The sequence below is a fragment of the Remersonia thermophila genome, chromosome 3, assembly GCF_042764415.1.
Source record: "Remersonia thermophila strain ATCC 22073 chromosome 3, whole genome shotgun sequence".
NCBI lineage: Eukaryota > Fungi > Ascomycota > Sordariomycetes > Sordariales > Chaetomiaceae > Remersonia > Remersonia thermophila.
Window position 1 is genome coordinate 2,804,263 of NC_092219.1, and position 20,796 is coordinate 2,825,058.

The 20,796-nt window shown below is 60.0% G+C and overlaps 8 protein-coding genes across 8 annotated transcripts; 5 read left to right on the forward strand and 3 right to left on the reverse strand.

The window, feature by feature from the left end:
* Positions 1-790: 790 nt before the first annotated feature.
* On the forward strand, positions 791-3,351 carry VTJ83DRAFT_3603 (uncharacterized protein; the record flags this gene model as incomplete). The annotated part of the gene is made up of 2 exons (XM_071010000.1): positions 791-913; positions 985-3,351. 2 exons carry the CDS (start codon positions 791-793, stop codon positions 3,349-3,351), a joined length of 2,490 nt encoding a protein of 829 aa, XP_070867481.1.
* A 1,694-nt stretch (positions 3,352-5,045) lies between these two features.
* Positions 5,046-5,735, forward strand: VTJ83DRAFT_3604 (uncharacterized protein; the record flags this gene model as incomplete). The annotated part of the gene is made up of 1 exon (XM_071010001.1): positions 5,046-5,735. The coding sequence occupies one exon, from the start codon at positions 5,046-5,048 to the stop codon at positions 5,733-5,735; it is 690 nt and encodes a 229-aa protein (XP_070867482.1).
* A 1,712-nt stretch (positions 5,736-7,447) lies between these two features.
* On the reverse strand, positions 7,448-8,074 carry VTJ83DRAFT_3605 (uncharacterized protein; the record flags this gene model as incomplete). The annotated part of the gene is made up of 1 exon (XM_071010002.1): positions 7,448-8,074. The coding sequence occupies one exon, from the start codon at positions 8,072-8,074 to the stop codon at positions 7,448-7,450; it is 627 nt and encodes a 208-aa protein (XP_070867483.1).
* Positions 8,075-8,838: 764 nt separating this feature from the next.
* Positions 8,839-10,079, forward strand: VTJ83DRAFT_3606 (uncharacterized protein; the record flags this gene model as incomplete). The annotated part of the gene is made up of 3 exons (XM_071010003.1): positions 8,839-9,298; positions 9,403-9,956; positions 10,017-10,079. The coding sequence occupies 3 exons, from the start codon at positions 8,839-8,841 to the stop codon at positions 10,077-10,079; spliced, it is 1,077 nt and encodes a 358-aa protein (XP_070867484.1).
* Positions 10,080-12,212: 2,133 nt separating this feature from the next.
* VTJ83DRAFT_3607 (uncharacterized protein) lies at positions 12,213-13,053 on the forward strand (the record flags this gene model as incomplete). The annotated part of the gene is made up of 2 exons (XM_071010004.1): positions 12,213-12,368; positions 12,451-13,053. The coding sequence occupies 2 exons, from the start codon at positions 12,213-12,215 to the stop codon at positions 13,051-13,053; spliced, it is 759 nt and encodes a 252-aa protein (XP_070867485.1).
* Positions 13,054-13,667: 614 nt separating this feature from the next.
* Positions 13,668-14,930, reverse strand: VTJ83DRAFT_3608 (uncharacterized protein; the record flags this gene model as incomplete). Its single annotated transcript, XM_071010005.1, has 3 exons — positions 13,668-14,025; positions 14,137-14,588; positions 14,670-14,930. The coding sequence occupies 3 exons, from the start codon at positions 14,928-14,930 to the stop codon at positions 13,668-13,670; spliced, it is 1,071 nt and encodes a 356-aa protein (XP_070867486.1).
* A 1,386-nt stretch (positions 14,931-16,316) lies between these two features.
* VTJ83DRAFT_3609 (uncharacterized protein) lies at positions 16,317-17,798 on the reverse strand (the record flags this gene model as incomplete). Its single annotated transcript, XM_071010006.1, has 4 exons — positions 16,317-16,661; positions 16,727-17,462; positions 17,523-17,640; positions 17,699-17,798. The coding sequence occupies 4 exons, from the start codon at positions 17,796-17,798 to the stop codon at positions 16,317-16,319; spliced, it is 1,299 nt and encodes a 432-aa protein (XP_070867487.1).
* A 1,294-nt stretch (positions 17,799-19,092) lies between these two features.
* VTJ83DRAFT_3610 (uncharacterized protein) lies at positions 19,093-20,632 on the forward strand (the record flags this gene model as incomplete). Its single annotated transcript, XM_071010008.1, has 2 exons — positions 19,093-19,721; positions 19,795-20,632. 2 exons carry the CDS (start codon positions 19,093-19,095, stop codon positions 20,630-20,632), a joined length of 1,467 nt encoding a protein of 488 aa, XP_070867488.1.
* Between the last annotated feature and the right edge of the window lie 164 nt (positions 20,633-20,796).

The window sequence follows — 20,796 nt, forward strand, 5'->3', positions numbered from 1 at the left end:
TACATCCCTGCTCCTGGTCCCGGCTTAGTATCACTGGTCGCACGTGTGTTAGTCGCCCCCCTCACCGCCAACCTGGTCCCGATGGCCATTCCCGCCCGCTTCCCGCTCTGTTTGCCTCCGTTCCCAAAGTCTCCACTTTGACCCGCGAAATACATCACCACTTTGCCCCCCCCCCCCCCCCCCGTCCCCCAGCCGGCAGGGTCAGCTCATCCATCGGCTGCTTGGGGTCTCGACTGTTTAGCTGCCCTTTTTACCCTCCAGTCGAATCAGCGAGCCAAACTCCGACCGCTCCCGCATCCCTTCGACTTCTCCTCCTCACAAAGCCGCCTTTCTATACCACACTAGCACTTTTGACCGACTTTCCAATTCTTTTCGGAAATCTTAGTCCAACGACCTCCTCATCTGTCGCTGGCCAGAGAGAATTCCATCTCTTGCAGCAGCAGCCCCCCCGTAGGAGAGCTGTGAGGCAGACCAAAAAAAAGAGCCCTGCAACCGAGAGGCGTTTGGGGTAAGTAAGTACCGTTGAACCGCCAACCTCGAGTGGCTAGAGCTGTGCCACGCGTTCCCTTTCTCCGCCTCGTCATCCTACCTCCAACTGCTACATTGCGCATCCACACAGCACTTGCATCAAACCCCCCCCCCCCCCCCTACACCCGCCACCATCTTCCATCATCAACACCCACCACATCCAGCAGCCCTCATTTCCCAGTCGTTGCAACCCAGCTGGTTATCCATCTGTCCTTCTGCGGCGGCGTCGCTAACGTTGCCGAAGCCGTCTGCTTTCGAAACCATGGCGTCTCAGGCGCCCGTCACCCCCGACACTCCCGTCACCATCAAGGCGAACATCGGCGGCGTTGCTCGTCGCTTCAAGATCCCGCTCCGCGATGTCGGCGTCAACGTTTTCGAGGCCAAGGTATGTTGCCGCGTGCAGGATTCCATCGTATCCATGGCAGGGAGGTCGGCTAACCATCGGCTGCACCGCAGATCCGCGAGGCTCTGAACATTCCTGCCGATGCCGACGCTGTCTTGGAGCGTTATTCCGACTCGGCAGCGAGCTATGTCGTCTTGGACCAGGCCAACATGGCCGTTTATAAGCAGCTCTACCGTGCCGCCAAGGCCAAGCACAAGCTGAAGCTCCGCATCACCGTCAAGCAGCCGGAACCCGAGGAGAGGCAAGGGCCCCAGCCTGCGTCGGTCACCGACGAGGCTGAAGAGGAGAACCGCCCGAGCGCCGAACCCACCGACACGGAGCGCGAGCCCGAGCAGGCCACGCCGCTGGAGAAGTCGACCGAGTCCAGCCCCGTCGCTCCCGCCCCCGTCGTCGACAGCAAGCCTGCCGACCAGACGATCGGCCAGCCTGTCGACGCCGCCGCGGCCGAAGCGACCAGCGAACCCGTCATGGAGGCCGCTTACCGCAGCTTCCCTGAGCAGCCCAAGCCGCTGCCCTCGATCAGCATGTCCGCTCCGATTCCGCCGTGCCCTGCGGCCAGCAGCTCGGACCTGCGCGCCACGTACGCCGTGTGCTGCAACAACTGCGACCGCACCATTCCCGACGCTCACTACCACTGCGCCATCTGCGACGACGGCGATTTCGACCTCTGCCAGGATTGTGTGGACCGCGGCGTCAGCTGCAAGGGTACCGGCCACTGGATGATCAAGCGGTTCGTCAAGGACGGCGTCATCATCAACAGCACCACGGAGCGCCTCGCTCCCAAGCCCAAGTCGAAGCCGCAGGCCAATCCGGCCCCGGCCCCAGCTCCGGCCCCGGCCCCGGCCCTGGTCCCGGTGGCCGAGAGGATCATTCCCCTCTTCAACGACTTTGTCGCCATGCGCACTTGCAACTGCTGCGTCCAGGACATGCCCGAGGCTGAGTTCGTCCACTGCACCACGTGCGACGACTATGACCTTTGCGCTACTTGCTTCATCAAGAACAAGCACGGCCATCACCCGGCCCATGCTTTCGTGCCCGTCGACCCCAAGGCCAAGGTTTCTCGCGAGGTCCATTTCCTCCTCGAGGCCGGCCGCGACGTCGTTCACAACGCCATCTGCGATAACTGCAATCTCACCATCCGCGGCGTCCGCCACAAGTGCCTGGACTGCCCTGATTGGGACTATTGCTCCACCTGCGTGCGGTCTTCCCGCGATCTCCACCCTGGCCATCGTTTCGTCCCCATCTACGAGCAGATCGAGTTCAAGTCTCAGCTTCAGGGCGGCATGCTCACGCCCACGCACTTTGGCATCTGCTGCGATGGGCCGCTGTGCGTCAAAAACCACGGCAACTCGACGTACATCGTGGGCGATCGCTACAAGTGTGCCGTCTGCAACGACACGGACTTCTGCGCCTCCTGCGAGGCCAGCCCTCTCAACACCCACAACCGCACCCATCCGCTGATCAAGTTCAAGACCCCGGTGCGTCACGTCAGCGTGACAACGACCGGCGAGACCCACGGCCGGCCGCTCCGGACCATGGGCGATCGCCTGTCGCCTTCCCGCTCCGCTGGCACCTGCCCGTTTGCCCAATCCAGCCCCTCGTCGCCGTCGGTGATCCGCAGCCCGCAGACCGTTGTTGACGTCAAGCCCTCGGAGCCCGTGAAGGAGGAAAAGGCTGAGAAGGCCGCTCCTGTTGCTGCTCCTCCTCCGGCCCCGACGCCCGTCCGCTATGATGAGCTGGCTGCGTCGTACATTCGCGACACGGTGGTGGATGGCACCGTCCTCGAGCCGGACCACGTCTTTGAGCAGACGTGGGTTCTGCGCAACACCGGCCATGTCGCCTGGCCCGCCGACTGCTTCGTCAGGTTTGTTAGCGGAGACTACATGGGCAGCCTCGCCTCGGACCACCCGGCCAAGACCCAGGACGTGCAGTGCTCGTTCCAGTCTGCTCCCTGCACCACCGCGATTCAGCCTGGTGAGGAGTTCGGCTTCGCCGTCAGCCTGAGGAGCCCTCCCAAGCCTGGCCGCTACACCTCGTACTGGCGTCTCAGCACCAAGGACGGCACCTTCTTCGGCCACCGCCTGTGGTGCGACATTGTCGTGAAGCAGAGGGAGGTTGCTCGCTCCGTGCCTCCCGCCGTCGAGCCCAAGCAGGAGGAGAAGCCCGCCGAGATCCAGCCCGAGCACAGCCAGATGATCTTCCCCAAGCTCGAGAAGGAGTCTCCGACGGCCAGCGTCCACCAGGTGGTCAAGACCGAGGAGTCTGAAACCGCCTCCACAACTCAGGACTACGACGACTGCGGGGACGCTGACTGGCAGGACGGCGAATCGGAGGAGGGCTTCCTGACCGACGAGGAGTACGATATCCTCGATGCCTCCGATGAGGAGTTCAACTCGGTCCTCAGCGGTAAGAAGAACTAAGTGAAGCCGTCGGCGATGGGTGGATTCGGGATAAGCGGGATAACTGGGTTTGGGATTTTATGGGTTTTTTGATCTTGTGGGCCGTGCGTTTTGGGAATCGGGTTTGTGATGTCTTGATGCTTTTTTTCTTTTGCTGCGTTTGGAGTGGATTTCCCATGAGACTCGCTCGCTCTCGCTTGCTCTTTCTCTCTCTGTTTTTCTCTCTCCCTATCTCTTTCATCTACTCTCTTGCTCTCTTGCTCTCTTGCTCTCCTTTCTATGTTTCGCCCTTTTGAGGGCAGTATGCGTAACAACAAGCCGCTGAGGTTGGGGGGGGGGTTGAGGGATGAGTTGGGGGCTTACTGTCCCGGCCACGGAAGGATCAACGGCACTTCCCAAGCATAATGATGCGGGGTTGGTCCCGACATGGCCTGACTTCGCTACGGGTCCTGGCTTTGCTTGGACGGTTCGTGGCCAGATCGAATCTCAACTCATGTTTTCCTTCCCTCGGCTCTTTGTAACTCTCTCTTGCGGCCTTGTTTGTCTGCATGCCAAAGAAAACGGAAAGCGTTGCTCACCGCTCAGATTGACACCACATCTGTTTGCTAGGTCTTTTTCTTTCTCATCTCTGCGATAGGGGTTGGGAAGTAGGCAAATCTAGCTTTTGAGTTTCACATTGCGTGCTCGTTGCTCTGTGATAGGGGGTCATTCATCATGACAATCCTGCGTGTGTGTCCCTGTGTGTGTGTCTTGGGTGTGTGTCTTGTGTCGTTGGTATGTCCAGCATGGTCCAGCTGATCTGCCTCTCACGAGGAACTGATGAGCGAAGTTCTATAATTCCTCAGCATAGGTTCCCCGTCACCACGAGCAAGCAAGAGGAGTCTAGCGCCGACATCGTGTACCTCTCTCCTATGGGGTGTGGCACCTACCTGACCCAGAGGTTTATCAGATGTGTCACGATACCAGCCCTTGGGACCGCGCACCCAGGGATTGGGAGATGCCTGGCTGGCAAAATCGTAACCATTTCTCTCGCCTGGTTGCCGGTGTTCCAGCCACCATCGGTCGACGTCAACACCCGCCAGCGGGTGATACAATCACAGTTTGACCACCGCATCCAGAACAACGTGGGTAGCGCGAAGCAGCAGGACTTGAGGGATACGGCACGTCGCGCAACGGACTACTGCATGGGAGAGGTTGCGGAAGAGAGCGGCTGGTCTGCCCTTCTGCCAGAGGGGGAGGACGGACGAGAGTCGGTCGGCGGATTCGAACGGCCGCGCATCGCGAACGACAGACACTAGCTATACCACGTTGACCCAGGTGGTACGGTAAAAAAGAAAAAAAAAATGACGCGTTTGCCAGTTTGGAGAGATGGGCTCTGGTGCCACGGACGGTTGGACAGACGCTTTGTGAGGTTGTTTTGTTCATGGCATGTAGCGCAAAAATGGGGTCATGGAAGGCAGTGGTAAGGAGGTGAGGGATGTAGCTCTGGATACCTTGAATCTTGTACCACTGCTCTGGCCTCCTCTCTCCCCTATTATGTATGTTCGTTTCCCTGACACCGTCCATCCGCTCACCCATCCCTCCATCATGCCCTCTCAAGCAGTGAACGGAAGAAAGGCCATGCGTGCCCGAACCAGACCTCTCATCGCGTCAGCAACTACAGGCCACCATCCTCATCCCCCGTCGCCGCCACCACTACTACCACGACCACCACCATGCCCACCCCGTGCTCTCTTCAGAGCAGCGCTGACCTCTACGGCCTCGGCATCCGTCTCTCCTTCTACCTCCTCTGGTTCTCCGTGCTCGTCGGCGAGCGTCTCCACGAGCGCCACGCGCAGGTCCCGCGCGCCGTCGAGCTCGTGCTGGCCTACGCCGTCGCGCTGGCGCTGGCCATGGCGGCGTCCCGCGGCGTGCTCACCCCCGCCGACGCCTACGCGGCCCTGCTGCTCGTCTCGACCACCGTGTACCTGCTCGTGCCGCGGTACGTTACGGACCTCGCGTCCTGGGCGAGGCCGGACCTGGGGCTCGGCACGCCCGTTGCGAGGGGGCGGTCCGGGTTCGGGCTCGTCGGGGCCGCGAGGTCCGGGTTCGTGCTGGGCGTGGTGGGGCTGCACCTGTGGTTCTGGGCCGACGGGGTGGCGTCGCCCGGCCTCGGGAAGGGGCTGTGTTGCTCGGATGGCGAGCGGTGCCAGGCGCAGAGGTACACGGGGTTTGCGTTCGGGCCGCTGGATATGCGTAGCGGGGGGTTCAGGGCGATGAACGTGCTCTTGATGCTGACGCTCCTGGCGGGCGGCGCCGTCGTGGGTGCGATGAAGGCCGGGCTGAGGCGCAGGAAGAAGTTCAGGAGGCAGAGGCAAGCCAAGTACGTCAACGGTGGCCGAGCGTGGGGTGTCGATGGACGGTAGTTGACGCTGACCATAACTATCAGCCGGGCCAAGATCCGCGCGCTGAGAGACGTTGAGACGTTTGGCGGGCTGATTGTGGCCTCGGTGCTCGTCGCTGCCATCGAGCTAACGATTCGATGGAACCACGCCCCGTCGGATGTCTACCACCTGAACACAGCCTCACAGCTGATCCCATTGGGCTTGGTCATGGCGCTCATCATCACCTTTTTGTACGATCTGCGAAACGGAGGACCTGGGAGAGAAGAGAGCGGCAGCAGCAGCAGCGGCAGCGGCGGCGGCGGCAGTGGCAGTGGTAGGCACTTGGGAGGAAGCTCGGGTGGTCCGCCATCGCCTCCAGGTGGCTGGAGAAGGGTGAGGGTATACCCAAGGTGGGCACCTCGACATGCAGCCACGTGAGGAAAAGATGCTAACATACGGACACAGTCCATGGCCTCCTGGTAGCACTCCTTCTCCGGGCGTACCTGTGCCGGTTCCGAGACCTCGTTCCTTTGCAGTCCCCGTCCTGGCTCCGAGCCCTTCTCTTCCTCCGCCATCACCCGCATTACAGGCTGGGGGCCCAACCCCTCCTCAGAGGGCAGGTTCCGACTCTCGAAGCCCTAGTCCTGCAGCTCCCGCTTCCGGTCCTCACAGTCCTAACGAGCCGCCTCCTGCTTCTCCAGCAGGCCGGTTACCCGGTCCTCCAGCCCAGGCATCTGACCGGCCCAGTCCCGATCTGCCCCCTGGTTCTGCGGTCCGAAGCGGTCCTCACCGTCCGGATCCCGTTACAGTTGCTGCCATCTCCGGTATTCATTCTCCGCTGGGCGGCCAAAAACCCAGTTCTCCATGTCCCCCTTCTCGCTCTCCAACTCGTCGCCCTCCAAACCTCGACATTCCGGTTCTTCTTGCTCCCCCTTCAGAAACCAGAAGTCGTCCATCTCGCTCGCCTCCATGTCCGCCATCGGCCCCACAGAACACCCCAGACCCTCCATCCCGCGGCTCTCCAGCAAGAAACACTCCCCATCCCGCCTCCTCCATTAGGAACCCACGCGAGGCTTCGCCCCCTCTGTCGACTGCGAGAAGCTCTCATGCTCCTCCGGACCCTCCCCCTCTGAGACCATGTGATGCTACCAACTCGAGATCCACCTTGATTACGAGCAGTGCCAGCCACACTACGTCCTTCGTCACGGCCCTTCAAAGCAATCATAGCGGGTTGCGTCCCGTCTCGGCCACGAACACCTCCCAAGAGAATCCCCCAGCTTCTCCGCACGCTTCAAGTCGTCCAGATTCCACCTCAGCTCTTGTGAACGTTCCTCCCCCCTTCCAATCAGATACGTTGGATCCCCGAAGTTCTCCCCAAACATTGCGTTCGCCAACGGCTCGGAAAAGCATGGTCTACCAACCGCCGACCGTCGTCGCAGTTCCAGAATCCTCATCCAATTCGTCCCATCGCACCTCGCCTCAGCGAAGCCCCTCTCGAGCGGATGCCGCTATATCGGCAACGAGATGCTGGAGTCGTCCAGCCTCCACGTCATCGTCTCAGCTCCCACCTCGGGAGTCGCAGCCTGCGCCATCCGCACACCGAGAGTCGTCGATCCGCAGTGCCCTTCCTCTGTCTGGTCCGATACTTCCGGTGCATCCATCGCACTCGGCACCGGCATCATTGGCTCCAGAGCACACAAACCCACAGCTGAGGCCCATCATCATTGATGTCTCTCCGAACCGGAGGCCCCGGATCAGGCATCATGGACGGGGGACAACCTGAGAGGCCGTGCGACCCGATGCTTGAAGACATCTCTTTCTGTTATGTAGGTCAGATAAGATGCCAGACAGGCATCAGGTAATGAGGGACCCAAGAAGGGTTCGTATGCAACAGTCGGGGGTCGATAGTGCCATTCGGCATAGGCTCGCAGTGACTGGAAGTTGCAACAAAGCGCTCGTGGTGCCAGCTCTCGAACAAGGTCCCAAAACTCGTCCACAGTTGGTGCATGTGCGATGTGAGACCAGACAGAGTCAGCTCCCTGAATCTGATTGTCGATGACGGGACTGAGGCCTCCTGCGACAATGTCTCCGTCCTTGATCGCATAGTCGAGCATCTTTTGTGGTGTCCGACCGCATGGTTGTATATTCGGGTGGCAGCCGTCAACATCGAACCGTCTTGGGTCTCTGATGTCGACGCGTCGTCCGAAATCCACGAAAGCGTGGAGATGAGTACCTCCATCAGCGTGAGTCTCTCTTCCAATGAGACACTCAGCTGGAAATGACGTAATAACGTCGTGAACAGTCCATGGATCCAGGGCTCCGCATTGGGCGTAGGTAAGGAGGACATAGCGGGCTTGTAGGCGGAAGCGTTGCTGACTCATCGTTCCTCAGGAGCGCAGAATTAACATTGTCTGCGCTCCTCAATGAGGAATCAGGCGGGCGACACGATTGGAATGTCATTAGTCATCCACCCAGCCTTGCTCTCCCTAAGAACTCCCCCCTCGGGGGGTTGGGGGGGGCCAATTACTCACCAGCTCCAGACAAATTGTCACGTACCCATTCATCGAGTTCCGGAACTCCCGCAGTGCTAAGTCGAACGGACGCGGGGTGTTCGTATGCAACAGTCGGGGGTCGATAGTGCTATTGGGCGTAGGTGAGGAGGATATAGCGGGCTTGTAGGCGGAAGCGTTGCTGACTCATCGTTCCTTAGGAGCGCAGAATTAACATTGTCTGCGCTCCTCAATGAGGAATTAGGCGGGCGATACGATTGGAATGTCATTAGTTATCCACCCAGCCTTGCTCTCCCTAAGAACTCCCCCCTCGGGGGGTTGGGGGGGGCCAATTACTCACCAGCTCCAGACAAATTGTCACGTACCCATTCATCGAGTTCCGGAACTCCCGCAGTGAGGAAAGTCACGGGTCCTTTCCTTCCGCAGGCCAGCGCCTTCCTCAGAGATCTCATGAGAGTTTATCTAAGCTAGGCACCAGCGACAATGGCTCTAAATTTATTGTCGGCTTGAAGTTTCCAGACGGGACGGGAACTCACTTTTGATTTTTTTTCTACTTTTTTCCACTCGACGGGGAAATTGACTCTGCCACTTATCATCCCCAGTTGCGAAATCATTTGGGCATTCCCATCGTCGAAATGCCCTCCAGGCCCAGCAACGCAGGCCTTGAAGAGCCTTGGGCCAAGAGACTGAGAAGGACGCCGTCTCGGATTGCCAAACTGTCCAAGACCGGCCAGCTATTGTCTCCCAGACCTACCCACAATAGCAGCACCGACGACTTACCGTTGTCGTCTTCCTCATACGAACCCAAGGCAAAGCCAAAGCCAAAGACGACCTCCATTTCGTTTCTCCAGGACCGCCTCGCACCCCCACCCAAGACCGCCGCCTCACACTCGCCCATCGATAATGTGCTTCGCCCGACAAACAAGAAGTTGGCCTCTAGGCCCTCCGTCGCCCCCTTTTTTCAGCGCGTCGAGGCAGCCTTCCAGAACTCGCCGCAGATCATGACCGACAAAACCATTCATGTCAAGACTTCTGCGCCGAAACCCGCTCGGTCCCCATCTCCTGATGCCCAGGAACTCATCCAAGAGCTCAAGGGTTTGTCTTGCTCTATTTGCCACGTTTCCCCCGACAACTTACGCCATCTAGCCAGAGATATCCTCAGGCAAACAGACCAAGCTCACCGGTCACCGTCCATCTAGAACACTACCTCCAAACCGCCACTAGCCTCCACAAGCAAGCCACCGCCCGCCTTGCCCAAGCTCAAGCCGACCTTACCCGCACGCTGACCCGCACGTTTCGCGAGCAGGACGAATCCTTCCTCGCCGAGGCGGAGGCACAGATTGCGAGGCTTGCACAGCCACTCGATAATTTCCGCATCCGCTCCTCACAGAAGCTGCAGCTGCAGTCGCAAGACCAGCAGCAGTTTGTGGAAGAGCACACCGTGGCCGAGCTGGTGGCACGGGCTGAAAAGCAGCACAAAGAGTTCGAGGCCGACGTGGGCAGACTGTGGCAGGAGTGGGCGGTTGCAGAGGCAGAGGTGAAGAAACTACTGGGAGGTATTGGGGCGTCGGTTTCCTGCTTGGGCGTTGTGCCCGATGCTGGTCCGATCGCCGGGGAGGAATGCGAGGGGGATGATGGCGCAGCGATGCTGAAGAGATTTGCGGAGGTAATTCAACAGGGGATCACTGCTGCGGAGGAGGCAGTGGTTGAGCTTGGGGAAGAGGCCGTGGGAATGATGAAGGAGATTGAGAAGGCAAGTTGGCTCCGTGAGCAGCGCAACTCAGGGGTAATGGCATGGCTGACAGAGAAGCAGGACTTTCGCAAGACGACACTGCCGGATCTACATGCCTTTTTCCAGTCCCTCGACGAGCCGTGAGACTGTTGCGTGCGGGAGTCTTGGGGACCGTCATATGCCCTACATGTTGGACCATTTCACTTTTTGCGTCCCATCTAGGCTCTGGCTGCATGCCTTGTTCCTTTGCTCCAGCAACCTGCACGACACATATCCGCTAAAGTGTTCTGCTTGTGGGGTCTCGGAGATTCGTCCCTATACACAGTAGACCACACCGTCTTGCTGCATTCCAGCCGAAGCTAGAAGGCCACACCCGTCAGCTCACGTGTCAATCGTTGCGATGGGTCAAAAAGCCGTTGTTCGTCAACCTTCACATGCTTCCCGTTCCTAGATGCCAAACTCCTCCGATACCCCACCCAGGACATCCCACACCCACAAGATTCCCGACAACGGCCCCAGATTCTACCCCACGATCCCGAAGCATGTGCCCCAGGTTCCTTAAGTCCCATCGCCCCGGAGGGTCTCGCTTTGGCCCGAGGAAGTTGCGGCTCTTTTGGCCTTGGCGGGGCACTACCGGGCGTTGCGGGCCTCGGGAAATTGACGGGCAAGAGGGAAAAAAAAACTTGGAGACACACGGGATCCAGTGGGAGTCATAGCATCATGATGGCTAAAGTTGAACGTGGAGTCATAGACGCATGACCGTCAGAGGTTGAGGCTTATTACGTGAGCTGTAAACCCGTAGCTTGAAACCGAGACTTGAATCGGACGAGAGCTACGGGGAAGCATCGCTCCTCTTGTTTCTGATGGCATATTGGAAACGGTTCCCAACATCGAACACATCACCACCACTCCGTCGCTCAAGAGTTGACGACTTTCGATCCACGTCAGGTCAAGTGACTTGGGTCAGGGACACGCAGCTCGACAAGGTTCGGGTTCCGCGGCACAAGATTTGTTGACGTCTCCATGCGTCTCAACGCTACGGCCGATTCCGGTTTAGGGCGAGCGCTCTCCCGTCAATTGACCGCTTCGAGCCGACCCACGGGGTCGGACTGCATGGGAATGACGGCTGGGGGTGGTCCAAGCTCCCTCAACAAAGCGAGCTTGAACGATGAAGATAGATGGACTATGCGCCCTGACAGAGTCAACCGTCTTGGCAGGCTGAGGAGATCAAGCAGCACGAGTCAAGGGAACAAGAGACAGAGAGAAAAGGGAATAAAATGTGAAACGGAAAGAGAAAAAAGCATGGATAAAGGAAGAACAGGTGAGCCGAAAAAAGAAAAGTACAAGAATCAACAAGGAATAAATATGCAGAGAGAGTGAGAGGGGGAGGAAAGAGTTCCAGAGGCAAGGGACTTTAACGATGGCCGATTGAGACGCTGGATGCCAATGCGGTGGATCGATGCGCAGAGCACAGTCGACGTATTGCAGTTTGACTTCACCGCCTACGACTCGCTGTCAGCGGCATGCAACCGACCAGGGCCTTAAGGTTCGGAACCCGGTCTGTTGGGATTGTGAGGGTTGGAGCCGACAAGGAAGACTGCGAAATCGGCGGCCGTTGGGAACCCCGATGCCAGCTTACTGTGCGACACGAACAAGTCACAAGGTGACGAGAACAACTTCCTTGCATACTGCGTACTGCGTAGGCTGCATGGATAACACCAAGGCGGGGGACGATGCTTCCCCTCAGCGGGCACGATCGGGTGTTTGGATTCAACCATCGGCCCATGGAGAAGACGAAACGGCCGGGATGTGCCGAGGACTTCACGCCAGTCTCGTCTCAACGTGTAGCAAGATATCCCTGGATGGAACTGCCGTACACGCAAGCTTCTGCGGAACGGAATCGAGACCAATGACTCCCATTTAGGCGATCCACCAAAAGGGGGGGGGGGGGGGGGGTGGCATTGGGGAGGGGGGAAGTTGTGCTGCGTATTCACCGTATGTGCTGCACCCCCTAGGCGCCCTCACTTATACCAACCCGTCTTCCCCCCCCTCCCCATCGACTCGAGATTCAATTTCCTTTCCATTCGCCACCACCCAGCCTCAATTGAGTCACTGTCCGCCAGTTGATCTTATATCTGAGCTCTCTGTGCTTGCCAGCTCCTTGCTTCCATCAACTTTCATCGTCTTCGTCCATCCATCCCACGCCGCGCCCAGCCAGCCTTGTCATAGACCAGCGTCTTGCCAGCCAGATTCAGTCATCACCACATCTCTATCATCATGTCATCGCGACTCACGACCCCCATCTCCAAACTCGCCCGCTCCATCAGCACCTCGGCGCCCGTCGCCCGGCCTAGCCGCCTCCTCAACAATGCCGGCAAGACCGCATCCGCTAGGAAACAGAACCTGATGGCCGACGAGGCCGCCCCGGCCGAGGTATGTGCTTCAATGCTCTTTTTCTCTTTCACCACCATAAACCGCCACCAAAACTAACATTGCTCCCCCCCTCCCCTTCTAGCGTCACCACTCCACCAGCTCTACATCCGTCACCTCCCCTCACCGCCCTCTGGTCCGCCAAAAACCTCTGCCCTTCATGCAGACCTTCCACCACTCCGCCCCTCGCCCTTCTCCTCCCTCCTTCGCCACCGTCGACCGCGCCGTCCTCCCCAGGTTAGACGACGACGTCTTCCTGAGCGCCGCCGGCGGCGGCGCAGCCCCCTGGGAGGCGCAGCCCCTCGACTTCGCCGGCACCGGGACCTCGGCCCCGGGCCGGTACGATCCGTACGCGCACATCCGCGTGCCCCTCCTCCCGGACCGCCGGTCCGCGTCCGCCTCGGCCCAGGCGTCCGGGTTCCACGCCCCCGAGGCCGTCGACGCGCCCCTGCCTAAGCCCGAGATCGTGGTCGTGGCGGCGGACCCGACGCGGGTGCTGCCCGCGGCGCTGACCGAGGTCGAGGGGATGGGCGTGGATGGCGTCGAGCTCAAGTTTGCGCACGAGGAGGCCAAGCACGAGGAGAGCTACGAGATGGGGCCCGGCATGATCCGGGATCTGTGGAAGGGCATGGTGGACGATGTGCTTGGGAGTAGTAAAGCCGCCAAGGGCGGGCCGGCGACGGCTTGACGTTGTGTTTTTCGCTCGGCGTTCCGATGATGTGTGATGATTAGCGTACTGGGTCTTGCTTCAACGAGGGGGATAAAATGACGTTTCGAGCTGCTACGGGGACGACTACTTTCGCCTATCGTTTTTGTAATTGCTTTTCTAGGAGGGGATAAAAAGGCAAACAATAACACATTGCCATCTTGGATCATCATCACTCCTTCCCCTCCGTAGGCCTCCGACGCCTCGCCACCTCCAATGCGTTGAACGGGTTGCTCCAAAACATGCTTAATTATGTATCTACTTAGTATCGCCCCTAATTCATCTACCAAACTGTCGTTGAGATACACCGCTTCCATCATGTCGCGTCCCCTGCTAGAGGTTTCCTGGCGGTCTGCCAACCGAAAAGAAATCCATGGCCTGACGTGCCCCTTCTCCCCCCGCCTTTGGTATCTCCTGACCAGCAACAGCCTTCTTTTCCATGAATGCGCCTTATTGTTATTGTTGTCTTTGTTTGTATGAGAAAGAGAGAGAAACCCCTTCGCCAAAATCCACCTTGGTAATACCAACTCCATCAAGAACCGCCCGACTACCAAAGCACACACCACACAAGCACCTCGCACGCCCCTCTCCCAGCCTTACCTCTTCTTGACGCTCGGCCGGGGCTTGCACTCGTCGGGCTGCACGGGATGCAGCATGACCTTGGTCGGGTAGTTGGGAGTGTTGCCCTGGTACCCCTTGGACCAATCGTAGCTGATGGCGTAGGCAAAGATGTTGCCCGACTTGTTGAAGGTGGTCGAGGTGATGCTGCCGCCGACCTGGGGGTATCCCTTGAGGCGGTGCTTGGCGTCCTTGTCCCAGAAGTGGAACGTGCCGTCGCTACCGGCCGTGCTGAAGGTGCCATGCACTGGGTGGAACGAGATGTCGTTGACGGCGTAGACGTTGGTCACGTTGTTTTGGGGTTGGTCGCGGTGGCACTTGAAGGAGAAGTTGAGGCTAGACGCGGGAGGAGGGGGCGAACCGGGTTAGCCAGCCATCTCATCGAGGGAGGGAGCAACGGAAAGCAGGGGAGAGAGAGAGAGTGAGAGAAACAAAAAGATGGCTCACCTCGAATCCTTGTCCTCCACGTACTGGATCGCGCAGCGACCCTCGATGCTACCAATCGCAAAGCCCTGCGAGTCGGTGAAGCAGCTGACGACGCGCGTCTGCCACTTCAGAGGGCTCTGGAGCGTCTTGTAGAACTTTGCCGGCTCCTTGAGGTTGATGACGTTGATGTAGCGGTCCGCGGTGCCGATGACGAGCAGGTTCTCGCGCACGTCCATCGTGTAGACGCGCTCCTGGCACTGGACGGTGCCCACGGGGTTCTGGGACCGGAAGTCCCAGTACTTGATGGTCTTGTCCCACGACCCCGTCACCGCCATGGGCGTGCCGTTGGCCTCAAAGTAGCGCACGCACCGTATCGGCTGGTCGTGGCCAGCCACCGTCGCCACCTGGCCCGTCGCGAGGTCCATCACCTTGGCCACCTTGTCGGCGCCGGCCGAGATGACCTTCTGGCCGTCCTGTTGCCCGCCATCGCCATCAGCGTCGTTCTATCCCGCACGGACGCGTCATCATCGACGACGAGCTTGAAGCAGACCCACCTTGAAGAAGTCGACGGCAAACACGGGGCCCTCGTGCTCAATCTGCGCCTTGCCCTGACCCTGGCCGTTGCTCAGGATTTCGTAGATGCGCACCTTCTTGTCCCAGCTGGACACGGCGAGGAAATCCTTGAGATCGGCGGGGTTGGGGTTGAAGGCGAGGTCCGTGATGCTGTCCTCGGGGGGGCTGCCGAGCTCGACATCCTGCTTAAGATCGCCGAGCGTCGTCGCCGTCGAGGACTGGGTGCCGAAGAGGCCCGCCATGTTGTTGTTGTTGGGAGCCGGCCGGCGCGAACCGCCTCTTGCACGCCCTATAGCAATAGGTCGGTTCGCGGATTAATCGATTGCCGTGCGGTATGGCTCGAGCGGTAGTATATGGAAGGCTTGTTGTCGACGACGACGACGACGACGATGATGATGTTGCTGCGGTCGTGCTGGTCTGGTCTGGTCTACTGTGTAGGCTTCAGCCAGAGCAACTGGCGGCCGCGAGAAAGCTTCCGCTCCAATTCACCAGCCTCATTGTCAAGGGCAATACGCGCTAGCTTCAAACAGGAAAGCGGTGTGGCGGACTGGGACCCACTTTCTCCAACTTGTGGCCCACTTCGTTTTTTTTCCAAAGAAAAACCTCTGCGAGTCGTGAAGAGCTCCTCCCTTTCCTTCTTTCTCCTTTCTCCAAGCCCCCCCTCGTCCAACAAATCGCTATTCGAAGCTCACGCACGGAGAGAGTATTTTTTTTGCTCTTTCGCTTTACAGGCAAACATGCTTTGGGAGAAAGTCCCCGGACAACCACCTTCCGCTCTGGATGGTGGACGCGGAGACGCGCCGCCATAGAAGCACTGCGGCTGATCTCGGCCTGGCCATCTCACTTGTCTGTCGACCGCCGCCCGGCCTATTCTTTTCCCTCGTCCAGGGGGAAGCCTGCCAGCTCTGCCCGCGCAGGCAATCCGGCTCACCAGGCTGGGGAGACCACTGGGACGAAGATACGAGTCCGCGCTCCCTGGTTGTCGGGTTCCGGAAGGTCTCAGCGAGCAGGGCGGGTCGGGTTCGGGTGGGCTGCCGCGCGCGGCCGTCCGGACTGGGAGTGTACGGCTGGCTCGGGAATTTTCGTCAAGATGGCATAGTTATGCGATTGCTCGTTTGTCGCGGGATTTCCCAGGCGGCGAGTTACTCGACGGGGCTCATTCTTGGTGCGAGGGGGGGCTTCCATCCGCAACCTTGGTTGTGTTGGAGAGCGATCCCGACAAGACGAGTCGGCACATGGCGAGAAGAACCCAAAACTCTAGACCTCGCGGGAGGTTCATTGTCCTTCTCCGCCGCCGGCTCCGCCGTCGGGACGCTCGCCGACCGACCGGACAGTTCAGGTGATGAGAACCCATTAATAGAGTCAAGCTCTGAGGTGGAGCCGGCGTAAATCGTCGCGCGACCCCGTTGAGGACTCAACAATGCGTTATGGTATCTGATGGACTGTCCAAAGTTGCTTCTTGTTGTCTCTTTTATTACTTAGATAGTTGCTCTTTTGCTGTTTATCCTGATTCCGATTCCGCTGGGCATGTTGAAGCCGCCCTCCGGTCTATCCAGCCGCGTGATGCCATCCTGCATGGGTTGAAGCGGTACACCAAAACAAAAGCCTACCCTTTCGCCTGTGGCCGGTTACCGCGCCGCCTCCTTCTTCCGCTGCTCCTCCTCGAGCAGCTCGCGCTGCTTGTGCGCCGCTTCGATGTCGGCCTTCATGCCCTTGGCCCGCTGCCGCGCCTCGTAGAGGTCCCTGCTCTTCATGATCCTCTGGACGATGGTCCCTGCGTTGACGTCGGCAAACTCGTGATGGCCAATCTCCCGATAGATGCCCATGGCCTTGGGGTCGGCATACACGTCTTCGGTGGACGGCATGAAGGAGGTCGGGCCGTGGTAGACGGCGTCGGGGGTGCCCCAAGGCAGGGCCGTGAGGTAGCTCTTTGTCGGGGTGAAGGGTGCGCCGAAGATGACGGCGTTGATGTACTGGAGATGCTGTCAGCAAAACGAAACGTCTCCTGGGGGCGGTCGTCTCGGGGCGGCTTGCTTACCCGGCACTGCAAAACGCAGAGCCCACGCTCGTAGATGTTCATGATGGGGTAGTTAACACCCTTTTCCTCGTTGATGACCTCGTCGTCATGCACGCCAGCCACGACAAACACGGGCCCGTAATCGGCGCCTTTGCCCTTGCGCTCGTTGACGGCCTGCTCCTCGTACCACCCCTCCTCGCGGGCCAGCTTCTCCTCCGCCTCGACCACGAGCCGCAGGAACTGGATATGCCCGCTCGAGAACAGGTCAAACCCGCCGTCCACATACACGACGCGTTGCCCCGGCCGCGGGCCCACGCCGCGGAACAGCTCCCGGAACCCGCCCACGGCCCTCCAGAACCACACGTCCGCCCCGGGATTCTTGGCCGTCTCGTCCGTCGCGTACAGGCGGATCCGCTCCGTCATGGCCTCGGCGTTGGCGCGGCGTTCCTCCGCCGTCCCGGGCCCTTCCTCGCCGGCCAGCACGCGCTCGAGCGACTTGAGAAAGTGCCCCTTGGTGCACAGCAGCATGCGTCCGACGAGGTCGGTGGTGGAGATGGAAGGGGTGCGCTTGACCACCTTGAAACGCCCGGCCGCCTTGACGAAGCGGTAGCAGTCCTCGCCGCTGCTGTCCGAGGTGATGTCGTCGCCGTGGACGACGTACTTGCAGCCATAGTGGGTGATCCAGTCGAGGGAAGTGACGTAAGGGGCGTCGGGGATGGATTTGGTGACCCAGCGGCAGGCATCGACGGCGAGGAGGCTGGCGGGGGAGAAGGTCAGCTTGAGCTGGGGAGAGAAGCAGGGATAGGAAGATGGTTACCGCTCCGTGAGGTTCATAACCGTCGGGCCCTTGTTCTCTAGGATGGCCTCGTCCGAGTGGACCCCGACGTAGAGCTCGTCGCCGAGCTGGCGAGCTTGGACGACGGCGCCGGCATGGCCTGCGTGAGAGGGTTAGCTGAAGGCGGCATCAGGACGTAAGGAGCCGGACAAACGTACCGTGATGGAAGAAGTCAAAGCAGCCATCCACCCACAGACGACCCTCGAGCAGTTCCGGCGCGGGATCGCCTGGGGGAAGCGTCTCGTCTGTGGCCCCCATGGAAGCTCTCCCTCTCAGGGGTTGGAACGGAGGAGGCCAAGGGGAGATGACAAGGGCGTCCAGGCAGCTCCGTACGGTAGCTCTGTTATTCTAGGTAGGGTTTGGGCCGGTCTGGCAATGGAACAACCGGCTCAACTCTGTACCAAGCGTGGTTGCGCAGTGTGTCGAAGGCAGACCGAACCACAGTCGCAATGTTGCACCAAGCTGGCTCTTGGACAAGGATGGCTGCCCCTCCTGCCCCTCCTCCCCCCACACCGACACAAGACACAAGAACTGGACACAACACGCGGCCGGAGCCCCCGCAGGCTTTCCCAGGTTCTCATCTCGAAATGGGTTCCAGACCGGGGACTTGGGAGTTGTTTTATAACCTGGAAGCTGCACAGATTTCCAGGTGGAACGTACAGAGCGCCTGTCTACCTGCCTACCTTACCTACCTAGGCACGTACCGAAGCACCCAAGGAGAGCGTTTGTACCCTTTGGGCCTACCGACCTACCTACTACACGGCAAGATAGGAACCCCTATGGGCTAGGCGGATGGAGCATCGAGTTTGCATAGACTGCATGGGATTGACGAAACAACGGAAGTCTCAAGACTTCCTAAGCTGTCCATGTTTCACATCGGCATCCGAAATGATGCTTGCCGTTTCCCTGCCCGGCGTTCTAGAACATTGACATGTTCGAGGTTAAAACCCCATCATGGAGGCTTTGCATCGTCGGATATGCCCGTTGACGTCTGGCACCTCTTGGGCCACCTCGGCTTTCGTGCTCCCCACCAACCTTGAGTCGCTGCCAGAGCACGGCACAGGACGATCCAGGTCCCGTAGGGACGCGAAATCGGAACCAGCGCAGAGGCGCAAACGACCTGGCAGGGCTGTCCTAGCCACCGAAGACGTTCATGGATGAGAGTTTCTACGGAGTTCCCGTGCCTTATCCACGACAGCATCCTTGTCTACAATATTCCTCTAGATTGTGCCGTCTTTTTTTTTTCTGGCAGCCATTTGGCGCAAACCACCGTCCTCCCATCCGTCAGATGCCGGCCTGTTATCAAGCACCCAACGCCGTCTTCTGAACGTTGCAAACGCCCTACCGAGTGACCGGGAGCCTAGAGCTGTGGATCGTTGCTGCATAGAAGCCGACAGAAGGCCCGTCCGTCCACAGCTGATGATCCCCCGCCCCCCAAACAGTACCCACAGCAGCGCAACCCAACGGCACCGTCAGCGCCCTCCTGCCAAGTTCGGCGCGCTAAATCACCAATCAGCAAATGGCAGCGCCGGGAATCGTCAAGGCGCACAACATGCGCTCGCAGACCGCCGAAGCCCCTTTCCTCTCCAGGTCCTTCTCCTCCTTCTTCGGCGGCAGAACCAATTCCCCGTCTCACTCCGAGCAACCTCCCGTCTCCCCCACCGAGAGCACTCAGAGCACCCACCTCCCGACCAACTCCAACGACAGCACCCCCGAGCGAAGCTCGCGGGATCACCACAAGGAGAGAACCCTCCTCGTCAAGAAGCCCTCGCTCCGCCGCAAGTCGTCCTCGAGATTCTCCCTCTCGATATCCTCCCACTCCCACGACAAGCCCAACCGTCGCCGAGCCGACTCGGGGGCGTCCAGGACCAGCGGGCCGTCGGCCGACGGCGGCAGCATCAGCGACGTCCAAGCCGCCGTTGCCCTCTCTTTCTCCAGCACCGCCCCGCCGGTTTCCCTCTCGACAAGCTACCCCCCATCCAACCACCGCCGCATCTCCAAGATGCTTAGCCGCGGCGCCGTGACGCCCGTGTCCGGCTACCCCGTCGCCATGACGGGCTCCGGCCCGGGCATGCTCGGCGGTGCCACCATCGCCCAGCAGAACGAGCTCGCCATCGTGCACCAACACATCCAAGACACGGTCAACAAGCGCATATCCACCTTGGACTACCTGCGCAAGGCGTAAGTCAGACAACCCGCTTCGGCCTCTCCTCGACCCTTTTGTTTGTTTTCTTTTCTTGCTAACCCCAACCAGCCACGAAGGCCGCCTCTACTGGCTAAACACCCTGCTCTTCGACAAGCCCGATCTCCAGCGCATGTCATACTTTGACCCGCGCAAGCTCGGCCGCCGCGCCACCAACTACCTGCTGCTGGGCATCTCTTTGCCGGCCGTCGTCGACCTCAACTCGTCCACCCCGACCGAATTCCTCCGTTCGCTCAACACCCTCCTCACCGAGTTCGACGCCTTCCAGCAGATCCACACCGAAAACGGCGTCGCCACAACCTCCCTCGCCCGTGCTCGCCTGCCCCAGATGTTCCGCCGCGCCGCCGCGCCCGTCTCCAAGGGCCGGAGAAGCAGCTCCGCCGCCGGAAGGGACGCCGACATCGGAATCGGGTACTCCCTCGAGCAGGTCGATAGCAACGCATCCGGCGCCGGCCCGGGGGTCAACGGCGGCACGGGAGGTGCGGCTCCCGGCGTGACCGTCCCCGGGGGCCCGGCCGGCGCGGCGGCCTCGGCCCCAACCTCGACGCCCGAGGGTGTCATGGCCTTCGCCGCCAGCGAGGTCGACCTGCTGCCCGGAGAAGAGTACACGTACCTGCTGACGCCGACGCTGCCGTTCGACCCGGATTTCTTCGAGACGTTCGCCACGCTGTGCGACGTGCTGATCGACACGTACTCGAGGTTGTTGACCCTGCTGCCGACGCCCAGGGAGTGCGGCGGCTCGGTGGGCGAGCTCTTCGCCAAGGTCGACTCGAGGATACGCAAGCTGTTTATCCAGGGGGTGGTGAAGGAGTTTGATGAGGTGACTCGGGCCGGCGAAAAGGTGGAGCTGGCCAGCGTGGGGAAGGTGGTTTTGAGCGGGTTGATGTGAGGCGGGCCCGAGATGGCTTGGGGGCGGGGGGTTGGGGGCCCCGAGAGCAGGGAGCTCTCGCGTCTGTGCTCCTCCTCGCTGACGTGGAGGTAATATTGGTAGGAAAGCATGCACCATGGCATTTTGCCATCGTGCGGTGGATGGTCAAAGGTTCAATGTAAGCA